The 25,749-nt window shown below is 35.2% G+C and overlaps 1 protein-coding gene across 5 annotated transcripts in view; it reads left to right on the forward strand.

Moving 5' to 3' along the window:
* The window catches only part of SYDE2 (synapse defective Rho GTPase homolog 2), a 39,996-nt gene that overhangs the window by 8,338 nt on the left and 5,909 nt on the right, over nucleotides 1-25,749 (forward strand). Inside the window, exons 2-6 of one of the 5 annotated variants that reach the window (XM_004262972.4) lie at nucleotides 4,435-5,130; nucleotides 10,297-11,399; nucleotides 15,031-15,157; nucleotides 21,644-21,825; nucleotides 24,550-24,781. In XM_004262972.4, the coding sequence (XP_004263020.3) occupies nucleotides 4,435-5,130; nucleotides 10,297-11,399; nucleotides 15,031-15,157; nucleotides 21,644-21,825; nucleotides 24,550-24,781 (2,340 nt within the window). The other 4 variants (XM_033431945.2, XM_049708757.1, XM_033431951.2 and 1 more) reach the window with 4 other exon arrangements.

Below are 25,749 nucleotides of genomic sequence, written 5' to 3' on the forward strand. Positions count from 1 at the left end.
TGTGTAACTTATATTCATATGCATCCGTTTAATTAACTGAGATAAAAATGAAATGCTTTAAGTTATATATAAATAATTGCCCAAGTAAAATTTTCTACCTTGAATAATGTGTCGCTTATATTCAGTTTTAATAACGGAATAAATTTGGTTTTTATCAGAACGTATAATAATGTACCTCTTTATCTCTAAATTTAAACTTCAGCATATGTGTTTTTAAATATTCAGCAATAGCAAGCAGACTGTTTCATCTCAAGTTTATGTAGTTTGTAGTTTCATGAAAAATAGTTGTATTGTGTCTCACGATATAATTATTCCTTTTAATATTACATATTCATTACATATCAATAGATGTATCGGTTTAAATATGGGATACTGGTAGCTTTATTTTTCTCATTGTAGTTCCTTGGAATATAGTACAAGTAGAAGCATGTTTATTTCATTTACAATGTACATCAAAAAACTCTGAAAGGGGCTTCCCTGGTGGCTCAGTGGTTGAGAGTCCGCCTGCCGATGCAGGGGACATGGGTTCGTGCCCTGCGCTGGGAAGATCCCACATGTCGCGGAGCGGCTGGGCCCGTGAGCCATGGCCGCTGAGCCTGCGCGTCTGGAGCCTGTGCTCCGCGGCGGGAGAGAGGCCCGCGTACCGCAAAAAAAAAAAAAAAAATTATAGTAGGTCCTTTTTTTTTTGGCTGTATGCGGGGCCTCTTACTGTTGTGGCCTCTCCCGTTGCGGAGCACAGGCTCTGGACGCGCAGGCTCAGTGGCCATGGCTCACTGGCTCACGGGCCCAGCCGCAACGGGGTACGAACCCGTGTCCCCTGCATCAGCAGGTGGACTCTCAACCACTGCGCCACTAGGGAAGCCCGTAGGTACTTTTTTTTTTTTTTAAAAAAAAGGTCTATAATCAGTTTATTTTTTTTTGTTGTTGTAGAAGTAAAGTTGATTTACAATGTTATGTTAGTTTCAGGTATACAGCACAGAGATTCAGTTATATATATATATATATATAGTTATATATATATATATTCTTTTTTCAGATTCTTTTCCCTTATAGGTTATTACAAAATATTAAGTATAGTTCCCTGTGTTATACCGTAGGTCCTTGTTCGCCTATTTTATACATAGTCATGGATGTCTGTTAATTGCAAACTCCTAATTTATCCCCCCCCCTTTCCCCTTTGGTAATCGTAAGTTTGTTTTCTATGTCTATGAGTCTGTTTCTGTTTTGGAAATAAGTTCATTTGTATCTTTTTTTAGATTCCACATAAAAGTGATATCGTATGATATTTGTCTTTGTCAGACTTACTTCACTTAGTATAATAATCTAGTCTATAGTCCATCCATGTTGCTGCAAATGACATTATTTCATTCTTTTTTATGGCTAAGTAATATTCCATTGTATATATGTGTATATATATATATATATATATACACACACACACACACACACACACACACACAGACACACACACCACATCTTCTTTATCCATTCATCTGTCAATGGACACTTAGGTTGCTTCCATATCTTGGCTATTGTAAATAGTGCTGCTATGAACATTGGGGTGCAGGTGTCTTTTTGAATTAGAGGTTTTGCCTTTTCTGGATATATGTCCAGGACAGTTCTTAATTTTAAGTGTAAAGAAGACAGAACCATAGAAAGACTCTTGAATCTTCAGGTTTCATTAGTTAAATTAAATCAAATCAAGATATTTATTGACTATTTGTTACATGTTTGCATGTTAAATCCTGGAGAGTGGAGGTGGGTATCCTTTAGTTAGTAGCCCAGGTGTACTACAAACTTTGGAATCAGAAGAGTTTGTTTTGAGTGCTGCCTCTTCCATTTACCAACAGGTGATCTCAGGCAAGTTACTTGACTTTTCTGAGTAGTTTTCTAAGTATTTCAAACATTATTTTACTTAATCCCAGGAGCCACCCTATAAAGTTAACTTGGTGGATATTATCATAATGCTCAAGAGGGACACCTACTTCCCTACTCTTAGTGGGTAGCATGGTGTAGGGGAGACAGGTGAGAGCAAGGATTTTAAGGTTAGACAGGTTTAAATTTGAATTCTATGGCTAGCACCTTGGCCATATTCCACATATGTTTGAGGCTCATGGAAATAATCCTACCTGTCTCAGAATTGTGGAGGTTAAAGGAGGTTAAGGGCTTTCTTACTGCTTTATCTCTTGTTCCTGCCGCATAATAGGCGCTCAATAAATATTTCTTGAGTAAATAAATATCTGGCATAGTAGACATTCATGAGAGGTTCCTTCCCTTCTGATTCTTAGTCTGTTCCTCTATTCCTGCCTCTGGAACTATTGAACTTGAAACCCAGTTTGTGTTTAAGGTTTTGTTTTGTTTTTAAATTAATCTGCTTGATTAGGTATTTAGGGTTATAAAAAGGACAAATTTACTTTTTTTTTTTTTTTTTTTTTGCGGTACGCGGGCCTCTCACTGTTGTGGCCTCTCCCGCTGCGGAGCACAGGCTCCGGACGCGCAGGCTCAGCGGCCATGGTTCACGGGCCCAGCCGCTCCGCGGCACGTGGGATCCTCCTGGACCGGGGCACGAACCCGTGTCTCCTGCATCGGCAGGTGGACTCTCAACCACTGCGCCACCAGGGAAGCCCCCAAACTTACATTTTTAAATGATTTTTTTTTTCAGTAGAAGGGAGATTCCTGAAAACCTTTAGTATGCATGAACCTAATTTTTTGGTTGTTATTAAGCTCCTCAGAGTTTAATGTGTTTTTATCACTCTCTGTTACTGGACTATTATATTTTACTTGCTGTAATACTAAAATGAAGCAACCAAATACACACTCAAAGTAGCATAGACCATAAATTACAAACCTGACATGATCTTAAATTAGAAATGTGGTTTTGTTTTAATAATCTATGTGTAGTGAGTTAGTTTATGATATATATTTATTTAGCTTATTGACTGTCATTGAAGCCGGGAAGCCGGCTTTATGTAACTCTTTGGAAGTGCAAAAAATTTTCCCCTTTATATGGAATTAATGTTACATATACATTTTTAGAGTCTTATCACATTATATTAATACATACACATATCTAAGTATTTGACATCCTCCATTGGGCTATGAATTCCTTAAGAGCAGGGGCTATTTTGTTCATTCTTGTATTCTTGCTGCTCAAGTTTGTGCCTGTCAATAATATAGCTGTGTTGTGCTTGTTGTGAGACAGGATACCTGGTCCTAATCAAGGGCCTCCTTAGGGACTTTTATTTTTAATTTTGCCCTAGATATTTAGAACTTAAACTCTGCATAAGTTGCTACTGCACTATATGGTTAGGAAACAGATGTTATTTTGAAATTTTAATAATCAGTAAGACATTCAGTAATAAGTAAGGCACAATTGTTTTGAAAGATTTATTCAAAGTTAATCTTTGTATGAAAAGGTAGTAATCTTACTTGTGTTTTCCAAAGTCCTTGTAGCAGTGAGTTTAAAATTACTCAAATATTAATTAAAGGCATACTGTGTATAAAGCATTCTATACAAGCTTTTTATAAAGCATGTTTTGCTTAGGGTAAAGCTTTTTTAGCCCTATGATATTTATAAAGGCAGTCTCAGAGATTGTTTATCCTTTTTCTTAGAATTCTTATGATACCTATACTAGCAGTCTGATATCTAAATAATAGAAATCATGTTTAGGTGGAAAATCCAAAATTTGTCTTGTTCAATTTTTGTCTCTGAATGTGATTAATATTACTTTTCTTTCTTTTTATCTTTTTAAAAATAGTATATATGGGCTTCCCTGGTGGCGCAGTGGTTGGGAGTCCGCCTGACGATGCAGGGAACACGGGTTCGTGCCCCGGTCTGGGAGGATCCCACATGCCGCGGAGCGGCTGGGCCCGTGAGCCATGGCCGCTGAGCCTGCGTGTCTGGAGCCTGTGCTCCGCAACGGGAGAGACCACAACAGTGAGAGGCCCGCGTACCGCAAAAAAAAAAAAAAAAAAAAATAGTATATATATATTTTTAAATAATTTTATTTATTTTTATTTTTGGCTGCATTGGGTCTTCATTGCTGCACGCGGGCTTTCTCTAGTTGCGGTGAGGGGGACTACCCTTCGTTGCGGTGTGGGAGCTTCTCATTGTCATGGCTTCTCTTGTTGCAGAGCACGGGCTCTAGGTGCGTGGGCTTCAATAGATGTGGCACGCGGGCTCAGTAGTTGTGGTTCGCGGGCTCTAGAGCACAGGCTCAGTAGTTGTGGTGCACGGTCTTAGTTGCTCCATGGCATGTGGGATCTTCCTGGACCTGGGCTCGAACCCGCATCCCCTGCATTGGCAGGTGGACCCTTAACCACTGCGCCACCAGGGAAGCCCCTAAAAATAGTATTTTAATAACTAGTCTTAAGTGACATGCCTTTCTTGGTATGCCAGGCATTATATTCTGCCTTCTTTTTTCTTTGAAACAGACTTATTTGAAAATGTCTATGAGTCTTCAATGAAGAGAAGAGAACTTGAAGATCTGAAGGATAATATTGGCTTCAGGGGTCATAAGCCACTTAATAGCATCACTGTGTCAAAGAAACGCAATTGGCTATATCAGAGTACTCTGAGATCTTTTAATTTGGAAGACGAAAATAAGAAATGCCAAGATATAAGTCATTTATCCATCTCACCCGTTTCTCTACCTAAACTGCAGCTGTCACGACCTTTCCTCAAATCATCTGAAGAATATTGTACGTATATGGTGTGTACTGCTACAAATTCTTCATTATCAAGAGACTGTTCATTAGATTTTAATGAGGAAAATGATGCAGATGATGAAGGAGAAATATGGTACAACCCCATTCCTGAGGATGATGACTTTGGTATTTCAAATGCCTTGAGTTTTGGGGAGGCAGACTCTGCTGTTCTGAAGTTTCCTGATGTCGGTTTGAGAGTATTATCTGGTAGTGACCTAATGAAAGAAGAGCAGCACACTGAAGACTTGCTGTGCTCTTCTGAACACACAGGCGATGTTCAGACCACACAGTCAAATGAAATAAATCCTATAGATTCCATCTATTCCACAGAGTTTGTGGAGCAGTACAAGCAAAGGCATGGACACAAGACACAAGAAGGTATAATAGTAGAGGAGAGTCCCACGTTGAAATCTCCTTTTGCAGGTAAAGATGATCATATATCTGCCTTTTCTTCTTCCATTTTTCAATTCTTTGGCAGTATCTAAAACTAAATATAGATGTCTATTGTAGCTATGTACTTTTCCTTACAAAGTGAGTATATTTTCATGAAAATAAAACTGAAAAAGGTTTATAAACATTTTTATATACATGATGGTTTAATTATTCCTATTACAGACTTGGTTTTGTAAGGGGTGAAGGAGCTGGGGTAGTCCTACACCAACTTTTAGTGTGTATGGTGTGGTTTTAGTATGTCTATCCTTTGAGGCAGTAATTACTTTTCTCTTAGTTGAAAGAATGGAGTCACAGGGACTGGAAGAGATATATTCTTCATGTATGTCTTGTTTTGCTTAATTCATTTATTTATTCATTCATTCATTCACACCTGGTCTGGCCACAAATGAAAAATTGTATATTCAGTATACCAGCAGTCATTAGTTTTCACTTTTGTGCCTACATTTCCTCAGAAACAAAGGAAAGGAAGAAGAGAAAAAGAAAGGAGAGGTAGAAGTAAAGAACTTGCAAATAGGTGCTACAATAGATATGGAACCCAGAAAGGAAATAATTGAAGTTTGATGTGTATTAGTTTGAACCATATGAAACTGCCAATATTTAACAGTTTTTGGTCTGAAAACAAAAATAAAAACAAAAACCTGGCAATTCATATAGTTTAACCTAATGGTGTTATTTTCCCTTGATTGCCTTGATTTCTGGTGTGCTTCTTTTTAAATTTAGTCCCAGACACACTACCCAAGAAAACACTACCTAAGCACTTTTAGTTGCAGTTATTAAATGTTGAATAGAAAGCAGTTCTATATAATGAGTCATTTTAATTTATAAAATTTCAAATGATACAGAGTAGTCAAAGATGTGGGGTATAGAAGATGCTGTTAGTACTTGTCCATATCCCTTGGGTTTTATTACTTATTTAAATGGAGGCGGCCTACTTCCAAAAATCAGTATCTACATCTCTACTTGAGGACTCCTTCCAAAGTGTTAGAGAGTCTCCTGCAGGACATCCTGGGAGTGCCCCTCAACAAGTGACTGACAGGAGTTGGTATAGGCCTACCCCAGCTCCCTCCACACTTGGGTGGGATAATTGTATATTGTTTCCCAGAGTTTTCTCATGAAGTTAAGCTCCAGGTGCCCATACTGGTAGCAGGCTTGATAATTCACCTTGAATTTTCTCCTGAATTTTCTCACTTTCTTGCTGATCTTTTTGTACTTTACAAGTAATCTACTTGCATTTGGATCCTTTTCTCAGGGGTATGAGGAGAAGGAGTAAATATTATATTGATAAGAAAAAAAGTGAGTTAAAAAACAGTGTGAACTGTATGATGTCAATTTTGAAAGAAACAATGAAAAGCTGTCCTGGAACTGTTAATGCTTGACCCATCCTTACCCCCTGTGTTGGGATTAAAATTGTGTGTGTGCATTTCTAATTGTAGTCTGATTTTCCAGAGCAAATGTATGTTTCTTTTGTAATATGGATGGGAAGAGGAATAAATAGTCTATAAAATAATAGTTTGGAACAGAGGTTGTGATCAGGATGGAGTGATGAGGAAGGCTTGCAGGAGTAGGGCAGACAGATAGTGATGGGTCTGGAATGGTGCAGAAAAGGCAAGAGGACATAAGTATAAGAGCAACATTAGAGAGCCAGTGTCTGTAAAGTGATATACACTTTAAGTACTGTCTTTAAACTTTATTATTTTATGTTTGTGGCAAATTGTGAATCTGTAAAAACTGACAGACATTACCAAAAAAACAAAAAAACCACCCAAATTTGAAAGTACAGTAGGGCTGCCAATTATGTCTCCTTTCTTACTGTTATTCTTCTCTTAAGTATATTATTACAACAAGCACGTTCCTAAGTTGACCAAAGGAAGTATTTGGACAGTTCGTTTATATGTCATCTTTTTGCTTTAGTTTGATCAGAAAGGTCATTTACCTAAAGTGGTATGTTTTCTTTAGCAACATTGGCAGAAATCTGTTGAGAAATAGGCAAAGAGAATGGTTGAATTTCAAAATAATTTTTTGTTTAAGAAATAGGAAAGTTTAAGTATTTTTAATATGAATGACAATTTTATGATCATCCTAACACAGTTGTGACTTGTTTTTTCCCTTTTAACTTCTGGTTGTTTATGTATCTTTTACCTAGTTGCTGACATAGTGGACTATTTTTGGTTTTTGCTAATTTCACTTGCTATCTATGTTTTGTGTTGTTACATGTAGATTAATCTTATGATTGTTTCCCTATTTTTAAAGTATTTAATTGAGTTGATGTGCCCTAATCTGTTTGACTGGTTCCTTAATGTTGGGTGTTAATAGACTCCACTACTGTTGCAGTGATCTTTATCATGATCTATTTTGCTTCATTAGGATCCATTACTAGTATCTTTACTTGGTCTTTTTAGCTGGTAACTATTATAGGTAATTTCTATATTGTATTTCCTGAAAGGTTCACCAATTTATAGACAATTAACAATTGGTTAATTCATTTATTCAATAAACACTGAGTTTCTGGTATGTGCCAGTTACTGCTCTAGATGCTGAAGGAGTGTGCCAGTTTCAATTGATTCAAGCCTGGTTCATGAATTAAGCTGTAGCTAATCTGTGATTTGGTTAGTATAATTTTGGTTTAATTTTAAGTGATTGCTCAAATTGGTCATATTTCAGCTCTTGGATTTTATAAAAACAAAGCATTTAAAAAAAATAAATTCAGTCTTGTCTGCAGGAGAAATTGCTAACGAATACAGTATTTCATTTTAATAATTAGGTAAGGACTTCAGTAGGAGATATTTAATGCATAATATGTAAAAAAGTCAGTATGTTAGATTAACTCTTTATTGATTTAATAAAACCTAGAGCAATTTCATATACTGAGTAGCTTTTTTAGGCCATGACAAAATAGATTGTAGACTACAGTAGGACTCTGACTACTATAGAATGTTTTAGACCAGGAAACCAGTAGAATTGTACTACAATTTACAGTACAAGGGAACGCTTTGTCTAGTTTATCAAACACTCCATTTCTTATTAGTTGCTTACCAGAAAAGCCCAGCAGGCATACTTAAAATAGTCCTTTCTCTACAAAGAAACTACTTTGTCAATAGGACACATTGAAGGGTGGAGGAAGAATACTATATTAATACTTTAAAGAAAGATCATTTAGTCTACTGATTTTTGAAATGAATAAACACTTTTTTCTCATTTTAGTTGTCAAATGTAGTATTACATAGAGTAACCTCTGATATTAGGGTCATTAAAGATCTTTATAAGGAATTATTAAATAAAGTATGAACAATTAATTTAAATTTTAAATAATTGGGATAATACCAACAGAGTTTTAGAAGTTATTTTCACTTTGTTCTATTAATTTGAAAACTTACTAGGAACAGGTTCAGATTTTTAAATGAAATTGTTTAGTCTTTACATTCTTATTTTTGCGGGGGGGATTGAAAGTTTAAGGTTAAATGGAATACTTTAACTTCTTAACAATAGTTGAGAAAAGGTATCTGAAAATCAGTTTGATGTATATGTATGGACAGAAAATTATTTAGAAGGATGGAGAGACTGAAAGCGTAGTACTTTAGAGCATAGATTCTGAAAGCCTGTGTTTAGGTTTGAGTCCTGATTCTTCCACTTACCAGCTTTGTGATCTTAGACAAATTAGCTCATGCATGAGGTTCCTTACCTGGAGAATGGGGTGGTAATGGTATCTTAACTCTTAAGGTTATTATGAGAGTTAAATGAGGGTCTGCTCATACTAATTATTAAATTAATTTTTCACACTTTGTCTAGCTCAGTAAATGTTGGCTGGTATTATTTTTAATAATAACTAAATATTAATAATTTAATAATAACAATAGAAACTACTTTTAATATTATTTTCACCACAATATTTACCATGATTAATCTCCTGGTAGTGCGGTTTTATAGTGGTTAATCTCTTGGCAATGTGGGCTATTATTTACTTTATTTGTACTTTTTTGAATTTTTAAAAAACGTCTTATTGTAAACCTGAGTAACTTTGACATTTAGGAAAAAATAAAACTATTTTTGTGTGGAGAAGAATTCGAAAGAATTTTAACACTTTACTCTTTATGAAAATTGAAAATTATAAGAAAACATACTTTATCTCTGTACTGTCATTTAATATATTAAAATTGCAAAGAAACGCCCTAATTTAGCTTTTGAAGTTCTACGGAATTATTGCATAAAGATAATACAAGAAAGAAAATGTCTATACATTTAAAAAATTATTCAGGTAGGTTTATGATATTCATTATTCAGTTATTCTTGATTAACTAGAGTTCATTCTATATAATCTTTGGTGATATGTTCTAATACAATTTTTTTTGCGATACGTGGGCCTCTCACTGTTGTGGCCTCTCCCGTTGCGGAGCACAGGCTCTGGACGCGCAGGCTCAGTGGCCATGGCTCACGGGCCCAGCCGCTCCGCGGCATGTTGTATCTTCGCGGACCGGGGCACGAACCCGTGTTCCCTGCATCGGCAGGTGAACTCTCAACCACTGCGCCACCAGGGAAGCCCGTTCTAATAGAATTTTAGAGCAAATTAAGTTGGCTCTTAGTTGTCAAAATTATACACTTGTTTGGTTTTTAACTTTTTTTTTTAACCAGCAATGCTATGTGATGAAATTTAGTTTTTAGAGTATTGTAAATATAGAGGAATCATTCTTATATTAGGTAGAATTTATAAATAAACATATTAAAATGGGAAACATGTTGAAATTAATGTTTTAATATGTTAAAATGAACATATTAAAATAGGAAGCTTTCCTAGTTTTCTCTGATATTCACTGTTTACAGTTATAAACACATGCTCACTGAAGTATATTGCAGTGGGAAAGATTTAAAAGGAACCTATATTACCTTTCCTCCAAAGCGTCAGAATAGAAGGGCAGATGGAGAGGGAGATATTTCTTTCCACCGGAAGCCATTTGTAGATCTTGATATTCTGCTTGAACATGGTAATGGAGATTCATCTAAACTTTTGACTAAATCTCACCCTTAAGATGAGACAGGGAAGAATTTGTGTCCATGTGAGAGCTTGTTAAGTTGGTGTTTTATAAAGTAAAAATAAAAGTAGGAATCAAAACATTTCACCTTATAATGTCTTTTATTTTCAAGGTCCTGGGATAGTAGCTGCTACAAATAAGCCTGATTTGGGAATTGCAGGACCATCTTCTCCAAGCCCTAGCCCTGTGAAAAAAGGCAGTTCAATTCATTGGTCTTTCCCGGATAAAATAAAATCTCCACGAACTGTGAGGAAACTTTCCATGAGAATGAAAAGGTTGCCAGAATTTAGCCGGAAACTAAGTGTTAAAGGAAACTTGAATTATGGAAACAGTCCGGATAATACTCCTTCCTTGTCTAAATGTAACTGGCAAGAAATTCATCATGCTGTTATTCTACCTTCTGGGAACACAACCACAGCTGCTAAGAGGAATGTAATAAGCCGGTACCATCTTGATACTAGTGTGTCTTCTCAGCACAGCTACCAGAAGAAAACCTCTGTGAGTTCTAAGTATTCCTGCAAAAGTGGTTACCTCAGTGATGGAGATTCTCCTGAACTTATAGCTAAATCTAGCAAACATGGATGTGAAAACAAATTTGCAAAAGGAAAAGAAATAATTCCAAATAGTTGTAGCAAGAATGAAATAGACATTGATGCTTTTAGACATTATAGCTTTTCTGATCAACCTAAGTGTTCTCAGTACATATCTGGGCTCATGAGTGTGCATTTCTATGGTGCTGAGGATTTAAAACCACCTCGGATAGATTCAAAAGATGTCTTTTGTGCAATTCAGGTAGATTCAGTAAACAAAGCCAGAACAGCTTTGCTCACATGTCGGACAACGTTTTTAGACATGGATCACACTTTCAACATAGAGATTGAAAATGCACAGCATTTGAAATTAGTAGTATTCAGTTGGGAACCCACTCCAAGAAAAAATCGAGTGTGTTGTCATGGAACTGTTGTTCTTCCCACCTTATTCAGAGTGACAAAGACACATCAGTTGGCTGTCAAACTTGAACCTAGAGGTCTTATTTATGTGAAAGTGACTCTTTTGGAACAGTGGGAGAATTCACTTCACGGACTAGATATAAATCGAGAACCAGTAATATTTGGTGTTGATATTCGAAAAGTTGTAGAGAAAGAAAATATAGGCTTGATGGTACCACTCCTGATTCAGAAATGTATTATGGAAATTGAAAAGAGAGGCTGTCAGGTATTATTTTACTGTGTTTCTCTACTGCCCCCTTATCTGTCTATTTGAGTAATAATTAAATTTATTTATAGTTAAGTCTTGGGGGAAGGAGTTCAAGGTAAGTTAAAAAAAATCCAATTTAGACTTTTTCTCATTCCGATTCTTTATTTTTATTCCATTGCTGTTTAGGATGTAATTTATGCCTTAACCTATGTTGTCAGTGATTGAAAGCGTGCTAGATGGTTCCATAATTTATGTTGTGATGCAGAGCTGCATGGTCTTATACCTAGAGATGAAGATTGCTTTACAATGGCATTCCTAGGAAAAGCCAGAGCTGATAACATAGGCTAAGCCTAATTCATTTAAGGAATGTTTTGACATTCTTTTGGTAGAGAGTTCAACAGTGAATATTATAACCCTGTTTCACTCCTAAAATTAACTCCCTGCCCTTATTCCCTGTTCTCCCTCAGTTCCACTCTTTGGAAAGCATAAGCTTATCCATGTCTTACCTTTGGGATAGCATGGAGGATAAGGAGAGGTCCTACTAATAAAAGCACATCTCATTCTCTTTTCCTTTTAAAGAAGGTAAAAGCAGTTCATTAGAACAAACAAAAAACCTGGTGTTATTTGTAACAAGATATGTACATGTTAACTAGTTAGTAGACCTTATCTTTATTTTCATTTATACATGTAGACTATGACAATGAGAAACAGTGTATGACTGAGGATATTAATGAGGTATAAGTAATTATTTATACTAATTTTTTGCAATACAAAATAAGCCTAAGCATCATTATGTTCTGAAGTATTTTGCTTTAATGCTATCAGAATTTATAACATTCATTAAAAAATATCGAGGATAAATACCACAAAATCTGAAATATGATTTCTTTATAAGAATGTAGACGCAAACTTAAAATAATCTACCTTGAATTTAACATGGAAATGATAGAAATTGCATAAGTTAGTGGAGTTTTGTATAAAGGTACAAGAGATTTGGATTCTGGTTTCTCATCCATCATTGGCTGTGTGATGTTGGGCAAGTCACTTAATCTCTGTGGGTCTTTTTTGCTTATATTAAATAAAAATAGATGCAGTAGCTTCCTGAAGCTGAGAGGTAGGACATTTGAATTTTTGAAACCTCTTTTCAGATATGTGATTCCATCAAGTCAAGTTTACGTTGTCTGGGTGGAAGTGAGGCCTTCAGTTTCCAATCCAACTTTTGGTCCAGTTACTTTTTTCTCAAGGTCCTCTGTTTCCTGTATTTTTTTTTTTTCCACGCAGCATGTAGGGAGGCCAGAGATTAGGCAGACTTTAAAGCTAATTATTTAAACAGAAACTTTTACAATTGTATATTAAAATAAGTAACTCAAATAACGCTGTACTTTTACAGTCTATTTTCTGAAAATATTTTATAAACAGCAAGTATATAAGACTGTAATAACTGATTTTAAATGCCAAGAAAATATTTTTAGCAATGCTTTTTATTTCTATACTTAAAGTTTAGAAAGTTTTATTTTAATAAAGAATTATTTCCTGTGAAATAAAAAGTAAAAAAAATTTACAGTTGTATGTTTGGAGCTGTACTTTTTCAACACCTTTTCTTGTTTTGTCTCTTGTGCTTCTCCCTGTTGCACCCCAACACACGCACAGAAAGAGGCTGATTGTGCCTGCAGTTTACAGAGCAGCATACTGCTTAAATTTTGTTTACCTCTCTAGTCAGTAATTATTCTTGTTTTTTTACAATGAACATCAGGTTTTGATAGTCAAACAAAAAATGGTTTGTGATATCTTCGAAATACTTTGAAGGCTACTACCACCTGTCTCCTGCTTCCAATAGGAAAAATTAGTATAGAAATTATCCTCATGGTCCATCCAGTTCAGATTCTGTCCTCAATAGAGGCATCAAGCATGTACTTCAAGTGTTTGATTCAAGAAGTCAGCCTCTGAAGGTAGGGGTATATCCTAAAATATCCCTGCCTGATATATCTATATTAGCTCTTCCTTCTTTTATTCACCTTTAAAACTATATTTGTAATTGCAGCTTTTGGGATAACATGTTCCATTAATTTATTACTTGCTATTGAAGTATTGCTTTCTTTAATTTGTTCTAGGTTCATCTCTTTCTCAAGTTTAAGAGGATACATCCTTATGAAATTTTGTGACACTTAAGTGTGCATATACCAGAAGGGCTGTACTCAAGTTAGTTTCTTCTCATGTGGTAGCATTTCCTTTGATCCTGTTTAATATTTTAGTTTCATTGTCTGGATCATCTACCGTTCTACTTTTCTTTCTTGTGATGATGTGAATGTAACATGAATGTGGATAAGAACAGGAAATTTGAATTTTCTTTCCAGTACCTTCCCGATTTCCCATATCATGTTGATTCTTTTGAATGCAGCAGCACCTTGAATTACCTTCTCTTAGAAATAGTTGTAGGTTCTTTACTATCTTTCAATCAATACTTAATGCTTGTCATCGCAAGTATTTTGGATAACATTTCCATGTATCCATTACTGACGCTTTCCTATATTGAGACCCACTTTCTATAGTCTATCAGTTATTTAAAAACTCAGAAGAGGTTGTCATAAGTAAACCGGGAAATTTCATTTGCATTCTTCCTCTAGATCACTTTTAGCATTTTAAAGTGATTCCTAGTTCAAATCCTTGGGGATTGCACTGTGTGTTTTCACTTTATTTCTGTCTTGAAATAATTTCTTTATCTGTAACTTCTTTCAATTCAAGGTGATTAAACTTCCTAAATAGTCTTTGATGTGGAAGTATAGGTGACAACCGCTTTCCTCAATTTTCTTGAAGGTTTATCCTTTTAAAAAACTCCAATTGCTTAATCAGGCATGTTTTCTCTTTAAGATACCATGTTGATTTCCTCTTAGTGAATTCATACTGAACTAACAGTGTTTAAAAAACAAATCTTTTTAATGTAGGTTGAGGGGGAGAGTGAGTGGTGTCTTTGCATCTTATATACATTTTGAACTAGAAGTTTTATTTTACCTATAATATATTATTTTAATTGAATTTCCTTCATTGCTTTATAATCGATTAATTTGATAAGTTAAAAAATCCTAGATTTATTTTTATTTCTTCCTCAGAAACTTTTTTTTTTTTTTAAAAGATAACTTTACACAAATAGTATACTGGAACCTTATTTCAAAAATATACTTTTTTCGAGTTTTAAAGAGATTAAGTAACTTGCTCAGATTCACCAAGCAAGGAGTGATAGTGTGGGGCTTTATGAATCCAAAACCCTAGTTTAACTGCTGTGCTGTATTACTTCAGTCTAGAGCAAAAGATGTGAAAGGGCAACATCTTGGGGCATGGAGATATTGTTTGAGCATGTAAAACTAAAGGGTAAGGATTGTATCTTTGCTTAAGATATGATAGGCAGCATTACAGAAATCACAGTATATTGTTCAAATTTAAAGGAAAGAATATAATTTTTTATGAAACTATATAACTATAACTATAATCAGTATAGTCTATGGTGAGATTTCAAAAGCTATGTTTGAGATGTTTTTAATTAAATGCCATCAGAACATATTAGATTGCCAAGTTCATGTGATTTATACATACTGCACTATAATATCTTCTCTTTATCCAATGTACCATAATGTGGCCATAATTTTATTTCTAGGTAGTAGGCCTGTACCGATTATGTGGCTCGGCAGCAGTCAAGAAAGAACTTCGAGAGGCTTTTGAGAGGGATAGCAAAGCTGTTGGTCTGTGTGAAAGCCAATACCCAGATATAAATGTAATAACAGGTAATAAATAGATTGTGTTATTTTTATGTACACATTGTGGAAAGACTACATCTGCACGAAAGAGAATTGAAATACTATTTTGTAGCCTAAATTTAATTTGGTTTTATTCTGCAGTCTTATTTTCCTTCTTTTACAAACACTGCTGTGTTATTTTCTGTGGGGAGATACCAAGATATGGTCCCTGTCCTCAAACAGCCAACAAGTGTTGGGAGGAAGAGACCTACATTAAATTAACTGTAGTAGCTAACAGAAGGAAAAGGGCACCTTTTCTTCATAGAGAGATAAATAAAATGTCATCAGAGTTCAGTTTGACTGGAGCTGACATGATATAAGGGGCATTGACTATCTGGTTAGAGAATTTAGATTTATTTACTAGGCAGAGGGGATCCATCAACGATTTTTGAGCAGGGGAGTGAAATCTTTAGAGATAGTCTTCAGGAATATTTATCTGGCAAGTCTGTGTGATGGACTGAAATTAGAAGATATAAGAGGAAGGAAAACCAGTTAGGAAGCCTTGGCAATAGTCTCAGCAAGGAGGTAATGAGATTGGATGGCATCTGGCAGCAGCAGCAACAGCAGGAAGAAACAGAATTGAAAGTGTTTGAAGAAAGGGAGGGCCCAGACAATCCTGACTTTGACACCTGGTTGATTGAGTTCCATTAGCAGAAGTAAGAAAGCTGAGAGGAAAGCTACTGCTTTCGGTGGAGAAATGTAGAAAAAGATTATGAATTGGGTTTCTTTTTCAAACTTATATATTGAATTTGATGTACTAGTAGGAGATCTCAGTGGATATATCAAGGATATATCTCCTACAGCTAAGGAGAGGATGTAAGTAGAATGTGAGGGATCTGCTGTTTACCCAGGTGATGAATGCAATCCAATGTATAGCATTGTAAATACACTTCTAATACCCCGACTGGTGGGGGTAGAAAACGGCAATTTGATGGTCATTGGCACTAGTTGTAATTAACGCCTTGCAGTTATCTATAGAGTTTGAAAAGACAAGAACTTTGAGGATCTCCAAACTTTGGAGGCAGGCAAAGAAAGAAGAAACAGCTAAAGAGATTGAGAGGAAAGGAGTCAGAAAGTATGGGAAACAAGAGACTACAGAGTGTTAAGGAAAGGTGTGATGCACTGTCATTCTGAGAGATCATATAAAATGAGAACAGAAAAAAGGCCTTTGAATTTGGCCATTAGGACATTTTTCATAACTAATCGTTATTCGAGGTCTATTGGCTTATAATTCCATGTTTGTTTTTTGTTGTTGTTTTACTTTTTATTAGCAAAGTTTTCAAGCATATACACAAGTAGAGAGAATACTATAATAAACCTTCTTTATCCATCACCTGGCTTCCATAATCAACACATGACCAAACCTGTCTCATTTATACCCCTCATTTGATTCTCCCCAAACTTGGATTATTTTGAACCATATCTCAGCTATCACATCCTTTCACCTACAGATGCTTTGGTATGTATTTCTAGATCATCTATGTATTTTGATAGTCTTTCTCTTCTCTCTACTGTCAACTACCGTTTTTTTTTTCTTGCTGTAATAGTGTTTGTTTTTCTCTTCTAATTTGCTTTCTTATTTTACACACAATTAATTGTCTAGGTGAGAATTTAAGGAAGGTTAAACTTGCACATATTCAAGAGATTTTTATTAGTTGAAATCCTTAAAGCTAACTGTTAGGATTGAGGCTTTCCAAATAACTGAGCTTCCCAATCTCTGAACTCTGAATGACTGTATTTCATAGAATATTTAATATTATATTCTTGGATAACTAAAACTTTGATCCCAAGCATTTTAATTTTGAGAGGGAGCAAACCAAAGCACTTTTTCTTTCTCTTAAGTTTTAGCAAACCAGAAATAATGGTTACTTTTATAAAGGAAGAAGGCATATTATTTCTACTAAAAAATGGGTCATTTCTACAAAAAAGTAGACTTTTTCCCTTAATAATGTGTAATTAACAAAATCAGCAAAGGACTCATTTTATGAATTTATTAAAGAAAAATTTTATAAATAGCAATCCTTGGAAAATTACACTCTATAACTAAATAAAAGGAGATTTTGTCTTGGTTGAAGACTTTCTTGGAGATAAAAATTATGTCAAATGTGTATAATTTAAAAAGATGAAGTGATGTGGTTTGAATTGATTATTTGTTATAAGAGAAGGTCCTTAGTTGGAAATTTGCAGCATATGCAGAAGGTATGACAATAGGTCAATGAAACATTTATAGAAGCATTCTTTTCTAAAATTGAGAGTTTACATAATTTATGAATTGGGTATTTCTTGGCTTTATTCTTTGTATATTCCATTTCAGTAAACCTGTTTTTCAGAAGAACCTAGAGCTGTTTTCATTCTTGATAAAAAGCCAATGGGATGACTTAAGGTTTGCCTGAGAAATGTCATTGGAATTGCAATAAAATATACACAAGGGCTCATCGTGGCTCAAAGTAAAGGGTATTGTTGATTTGGGGAACTGGCCAGTAATAGTGTTGCTTCATGTGTTTGTTCCACGTGAACTCACATTTCAAGTAAACTTTAAAATATAATTAACTGTTAAGTAGGTCTAAAAGAAGAGATATTAATGGAGTGAATGATAGAGTTTACTCACAATTTAATGCATTCTTAGTAGTTGGTTTGTCTGGAATACAGAATGAAGTGCTCCAGACAAACCAGATTTTTTTCAGTCAGGTGCAAAATTTAAGGTATAAAATCTATTCATAGTACAAGAGAAGAAATTGAAAAAGTCAACATTATTTATTTAGTGATTATTAGAGTTTTAGGCAGAGAGAACAGGGTGAATTTTGTGATTGAGAATTAATAAAATATAGGTACTTCAAACCAGCCTCTGAGAAGAAGTAGTTTTAGAGATTAGAATGACTTGTTTTTAGTGTGGTGATACGTGTATCCCACCATGGGGATGAGTAGAATTTCTCTGTGTAGTTGGTCCTGTGCCTGAATGAGGGTGAGAGGCATATGATTTCATAGTATCTAACTATTACAGGGCAGCTTAAGAGATGTAACTAGAACCAGCTCTTTATTTATCAATAATTGTCTGCTTCAAGTACATGATAAAAGATTTACTGTGTTGCATTAAATAAACTTCATCATAAATTCTCCCCAAGTCTTTTTTAAGTAGCTCCTGTAACATTAAAGATTGTCACCACAAATTTATTATCTTACGGTTTTTATGTCCCAAAGTGTTTGAAAGATGTTAAGAAGGCAATATGGCTTTAAGATGCTCCTGCCTATAACTAAGTTTTTGGGATAAGGCCATATAGCTAATTTCTAGACAGATGAGTAGTCATATCATACATGTTACAGCGCACTATGAATACCTTCTCGCTGTTTCATTTTATGAAATCTTTTGATTATTTTTCCTGTGACGTTTGCTTATAGAAAAGAAACTATAATTTTTACTTCATTGAACATAATGTTCATTGAGCATACTTTAAGTGCTTAATATTTGTTATAATAATTCTCTCTTATTTGCCCTCGAATTATAGTGAAGCAAGTAATCTTGAACTTGGGTTAATTTAAAATTCCATTTATATTAATAGTTGTTTAGCATATTAATCATATAAAGGATAATGATATTTGAAATACATGTTTCACTAAGGTATAAAGTTATCTTTTCTGGAGATCTTTTAGGTTTTGATTTAATATAATTGCATTACAGGGCAAGTCTCAAGCTACCAGGGCATATTGAGTTTTATAAGAACTAACAAGTCTTGCTTTGTCAAGGAACAACTAGGAACCTTTAAAAAAGATTATGCCCTAAAGGGTTAGTAGTGTCTTTATTTGGCAGCTACAGAAAATTGCATTTTCACTTTCTAATTGTAACTCAATGCTCTTTACACTGAATGTTGCAATTCATTGTAGGAAACTAATGATAGTAGTAAAGATCACATGATATAAGTTAAGGAATGTGAATAAACAACTGTTGCATGCGTACTGTGTACAAAATGCTTTATCATTATCATCACTGTATGTCTAACATGTATTGATTATTATTATATGCCAAGCACTTTATATATGTGTATCTCTTTGTATATATCGAAGAAAAAGTTTGGGGCTTCCCTGGTGGCTCAGTGGTTGAGAATCCATCTGCCAATGCGGGGGACGTGGGTTCGAGCTGTGGTCCAGGAAGATCCCACATGCCGCAGAGCAGCTGGGCCCGTGCGCTGCAACTGCTGAGCCTGCGCTCTGGGGCCCGCGAGCCACAGCTGTTGAGCCCACGTGCCTAGAGCCCGTGCTCTGCAACAAGAGAAGCCACCGCAGTGAGAAGCCTGCGCACCGCAACGAGGAGTAGCCCCCGCTCGCCGCAACTAGAGAAAGCCTGTGCACAGCGATGAAGACCCAACGCAGCCAAAAATAAATACAATAAAATAAATAAATTAAAAAAGAAAAAGTTTGGTCAATATCCTCTTGGCTCCTTAGTGCTATTTCCAGGTTGTTACCTTTTTACTATTGAGTAGGAACTTATGCTCAATGAAGGAATAAGGCTTTTTGGAGGCTCATGGCACACTCTTGCACCACCTCTGCCTTTCGTATTTAACATCACCTACAGAACTCTTGGGCATTCCCATTTATTCAGTGAAGACTTTGATACCTCACCTATGGTTAGATTTCCAACTGGAGTCTTGCCATCATCCTGAATGATTTTAACATACAAATGACCAATCCAGAACACTCTTCTTATCTAACCTAACTCTTATTGGGTATCAACTGATACCTTAAACTCTTTCTTGAAACATTCTTTCCTTGACTTCCTTGCAGCATATTTGCCTGTCTCACCCCCACCCCCATCCTGCCTCTTCTTACCACTCATACTCCTTTAGCCATTCTTCCTACTGATGTTCTTCATGGCCTTCTCTTATCACTAGGCCTTCTCATATCATTCTGTATGCTGCCCTGATAATCTTAGTCATTCCCAAGTTTCCAGTTATCATCTTTAAGTTGATCATTCTCAGATCTGTGTCTCCAGCCATCTCTTCCCTGAGCCTCAGATTTTTATATCCAGTAGGCTTGAATGTCCCATAGATACCTTAAGCTTAATACGTTCAAAATGAAACTCCTTCCTGTACCCTAAAACATGGTTTTCCTCCTTTTTCTCCTATTTCAAGTAATAGCACTGTTATTCACCTAGACGCTGAAGCCCCAGACCTAGGAAATATCCTTACACCTCCTTTTCCCTCAAAATGACAAATGTATTTTTGACCCAGTGGTCCTGTTTTGGGAATTCGTCCTACCAACATACCTGCATACAAAGTAATGATGTGCAGGTTATTCATTGTAGCATGTTTTGAAATAACAAAAGATTAGAAAGAACCTAAGCAGCTGTCTATTGTAACTGACTAGATCAAATTATGGGACATCCATACATTGGAATACTGTGATGTGGCTGTAAAAATGTTTGAAGAAAATCTGTGTACTGAAAATATGGCAAGGATGTGATGTTAAATGAAAAAGCAAGAAACAGAACAGGACATATATGCTATCTTTTATGTAATAAAGGGGAACAAATAGTAATATTTATATTTGCATAAGCAAATACTGGAAGGATGCATAAGAAACTAATGAACCATGGTCTATCAAATTTAAAAGATTTATTAGATGGGAAACTTCCTTTATGATCATGTTTAAATTCAAATTAAGCTCTCAAACTAAGTTCTCGGCTAAGCTGAGAGCATTTTCTAAATCAATATTGTCTCTATTAAGGTTTTTGGTGTCAGAAATGTCTTCTATATTTCCTTGTGATCACATTCTAGCCTTTAGCTAGTATCTTACCTACCTTCCTTATATGTAGCAACCATTAATTACTCTTTCCTGTTTCCTCTACTATAGGTATATCATCTCTTAGTTCATAACTACTTGTGGTGTGTTTGAAATTGACTTAACCTCATTCTTACTATAGTGACAAGTCTGATGTTTTCTGTTCTTGGCTTTTGGTTTCATTTGTTTGGTTTTAGGAATGATTTTTTCCTTCCATAGTATAGCATTAGAGATTATCCAGACTATCCAGTATGTATGTTTAAGCCATATCTTCTGTATTAAAGAGGAAATATATTTATATAGCTCACTTATTTGCAAGGGCTTATGAAAAGCCTAGAAATTAAAAATTCACATAATTGAAATAATTTAAAATTAATATTAGTATGCCTTATTTTCTTTTACATGCACTTAGAGGAGCTTTTTATAAGGGATTTACTTTATGAACAAACCTAATATGTATGATAATTGGCTATTATGTGTGTACATTATTAGCATGGTTTCAAAACAAGTCAATTAGTGAAGCAATTTCTAAGGATACAAATTGCTCTTGTTTTGTTATAATACTTCTTTTTACATTGTTGCTTTTATTGTTTTCAGAGTGTTAAAAGTTCGCTGTAACAATTCTTTGAAAAAAAATTCACCACAGTTTTTTATTTCCCTCTAAAGACTAATTGCCATCTGTCTCTGGTTTGTTTTCTGAAGGTGTTCTTAAGGATTATTTAAGAGAACTTCCTTCTCCTCTGATAACAAAGCAGCTTTATGAGGCTGTATTAGACGCAATGGCAAAACATCCTTTGAAAATGTCATCAAATGGTTGTGAGAATGATCCAAGTGATTCTAAGTACACTGTTGACCTGCTGGATTGTCTGCCTGACGTCGAGAAGGTAAGCACAGTTGATATGCATTGAAGGTAAGCACAGTTGATATGCATTGAAGGTAAGCACAATTGGTATGCATTCTTTCTGGAAGCCAGCTAATGAATTGTATACTTAGCTCCAGAGCTACAAATAATTTTTTAGATATTTGACATTCGTAGCACTCATGAGTTTTAGCTCTGCCTTTGCCAAAGGCTACTTAAACAGCATAAATCTAGAAACTGCTTCTTAAACAGAATAAATCTAGAAAATAATTTTATCTTTTCTGTATATGATTTTAGCCTAGGCATGAATACTCCCTATAAGTTTTAAAAGAGTATTGTTATTATTAAAATGATATATGTTTATTATAGAAAATTTAGGAAGATATAGAAAAGAAGAATGGAAATTATAATTATCAATATCTAAAGGCAACAATACTTAACATTTTGGTGTAGTTCCTTTTAGTATTTAAAAAATATGGTACCTGATTGGTGTACATGGCTTAGCCTCAAGACTTAAACAACCCTCACCACCACCATTTCCTTCCTCCTTGTCTCTTTCCATTTGCCCCCTCCCCACAATCTGAATCTTGGGACCAGTATCTTCAGGTATGCCTGCAGGAGAGATAAGATGACTGAGTCTGCAGAACTAGTTTTAGCCTAACTTTAGCTCTTGTTCCTTAGAACAAAAGGGAAAATAAGGGAAAGAAATGTGGCCAGGCTTATCCAGATGAGGCTGGCTTTGCCTATGTTTCTTTCTTTTTAAAAATTATTTATTTATTTATTTGGCTGTGTGGGGTCTTCGTTGCGGCATGTGGGATCTAGTCCCTTGCAGGGATCGAACCCGTGACCCTTGCATGGGGAGCACGGAGTCTCAGCCACTGGACCACCGGGGAAGTCCCTATATTTCTTATCATATGAGAACAGAAAGTCCAAGAGTGAGTGGGTAGAAATGTTTTAAGCCCAATACCTTAATTCACTAGTTGATTGTAGTCATCTGAATGGCCTGTACTCTGTCTGGTTAGATTAGCAATTACTGCTCCTTTGAGTGGGGAAGGGGAGCAGCTACAAAGGTAGACAGAAGCAGAAGGGTGGGGTGTGGGGTAGAAATATCCCTTCACCAATATAAGGTAAAGTTATACGTGTCATTTTACTTATAAGTGAAGATTTGAGTGTCAGGGAATGTAAATCACTTGCCCAAGAGTATATAGCTTTTTTGAGTGTTGTAGTCTGTCATATGAATCTAGGTCTTTCTGGCCTTAAAGTTCATGCTGTTAATATTCTTTCTAAAAAGGCTGCATAATATTCCATTGAGTAGATCTGACAATTTATCACCATTCTGTTTTGTGTAATATTTAGGGTTTGAACCTATTTGTATATATTTGTCCACAGATTTCTTTTCAGTTAGAATTACTTATTTGGAATAGAATTTCAGAGTGGAATTGCTGATTTAAATAATGTGAACATTTTGAGGCTCTTAATACATTTTTCATATTACTTTTCAAAAGGGACACAACAAGTACATTTTTTGGCTGATCTTATTTCGTAGACCAAAAAAAAAAAAGATTTCTTATTTTAGGTTGTGTTTCTTGGCTTGCTATTGAGATTGAACCTAATGTATTTAACCAGTTGTGTGTGTGTGTGTGTGTTAACTGTGTTAATCAATGTGTGACTGGTTTTGATTTCAAAATATCAGTCTAGTCTACTCTAGATCCATTTTGATTTCAAAATATCAATCTAGTCTACCCTAGATCCAATTTTCCCCTCATTCCTTCCCTTCACAACCAAACATTGAGCAAACGTTTATTCTGGCGGTTATCACTTCTTCACCACTCATTTACTATTGTCACCTGGCTTCCTGCTCCACCTCTGTGGACCTGTTCTTGCTAAGGTTACTAATTACCTTCTAATCATCAAATCCAGTTGTCACTTTGACTCCAGAAATGTCATTTTGATTTTTTTTCTTTCTTTAATAATTTTTAAAAATTACAAATTATAGTTGGCATTTATTTCTTCAACACAATTATGAAGAAGAAATTACACACTTTATTTGTTAAATGATTGATCATATGCTAGTATATCAAAAAACATCATTCCTTTCCATAACTGCTTAAACCTAAATAACCATGCTAACTTCTTGAACAAACTCCCCTTACTAGTTTTTTCAAGGATTTAAAAAAATATTTTTCAATCAAATTTTTTTTCATTTCTAATTATACTATTCTTCCCTTTTCCATGGTTTGTCTACTTAAAATATTTATTAGCTAAGAAGCGCATTGACCTTTTTCCTAACTGGATCACAATAGAACCTAGCCATGGTTGGCTCCCTAGATTTTAGGATGTTGGTCCCTACTTATGACTACAGGATTTATCTGAACTTAAAAATAAACATTCTCACCCTAATCCCCTTTCCATTGTAGCCTTTGCTGTTATCTTTTTAGAGGAGGGAAGTTGATGGTATATTTTCCCAGGGACTCCAGCTGAAATTTGGAATGCATTCATGAGCACTTTATAGAATGCATATTTTAACCATTTAATGAATCAGATTATGTCATTGAAACCTAAGGGCCCTGTGTAACATTTCTATAAGAAAATATATTTCAAGTTCCAAACATCCAACTTACAATCAAATCTTTGAAACAACCTTTTAAAAAGTGATAGTATGCCCATCTATATTTTCTGCTATAAATTGTGTCCTTGAATTTGCCCCTGTGTGACTGTGTTAAGTGAAATTTAATTTAATTCAATTTAGGCAACCCTAATGATGTTGTTGGATCATTTGAAATTGGTGGCTTCTTATCGTGACGTGAATAAGATGACTTGCCAGAATTTGGCTGTGTGCTTTGGACCCGTATTATTAAGTCAGAGGCAAGAGACTTCCAGCCATAACAACAGAGTCTTTACTGATTCAGAAGAACTTGCAAGTGCTTTGGATTTTAAAAAACATATTGAAGTTCTTCATTACTTACTTCAACTCTGGCCAGGTAAATGATTCTATGGAAATATTTTTCTCTTTCAATGATAGGGTGTTTGAATTAGCTGATCATTAAATATGCCCATGTATGATTGAAGAAAATCTTTTCTAGATTTTGCTTTTTAAAATAGTTATGAATTGATACCTGCCCTTTAGATTTCTCCATTTAAATTTTCTGCTTTTGCTGATACTATTGTAGACATAGAGATAGATCAATGTATACTTTCTGGATTTGGTCAGCTCTGGATTTGAATCCTGGTTGTGTCACTTATTAGCAGTCTGACCTTGGACAAGTTCTTTAACATCATAGAGCCTCAGTATCATCTTTTGTCATGTGGATTAGTAATATGTTTATAGAATTTATAGGAGGATTAAATAAAGAATTATGTGTGTAAGGTGCTCAGCACAGCTCTTAGCACATAATAGGTACTCAGTAAAATATTAATTTCTTTACCCTTCTCGTTTTTATTTCAACTGATATAAAGCAGAATTCATTTTTCTCCTTAAATCAGTTCTTCCTCCTGATGTCTATACTGTATTCATGGTCATTCTTCAAGTTATCCAGCCTTGAGCTGACAATTACCTGCAATCTTTCCATCTTTCTTATCCATCCCCATTCTACTCGATAACGAAAGGCTGACAGTTATTTTTCTAATACATCTCTTATGTAGTTTCAGAGCTAAAAGGAATATGTATTTAGTTAGATGTTTTATAAAGGATCCTGTATTTAGGTTCCAAAAATTTCTTACATGGTAGTAGCCCCTGCTTCCCTCCCCTACCCTGCATAGTACCAAGTGTGAAAGTACTTAGATGCTTAGTGTAGTGCACAGTGGTAGAAGTGCTTGGGCCCTGTAGTCAGGCTTAGATTCAGGTCCGACTGTGGCACTCACCAACAGTGTGGACTCAGGCAAACACTAGTTTTCCTAGGCCTCAGTTTGCTTCTCTATAAACAGTGCCTACCTCAGGGTTTTCGTGAAG

Source organism: Orcinus orca, chromosome 1, assembly GCF_937001465.1.
Source record: "Orcinus orca chromosome 1, mOrcOrc1.1, whole genome shotgun sequence".
Classification (NCBI taxonomy): domain Eukaryota; kingdom Metazoa; phylum Chordata; class Mammalia; order Artiodactyla; family Delphinidae; genus Orcinus; species Orcinus orca.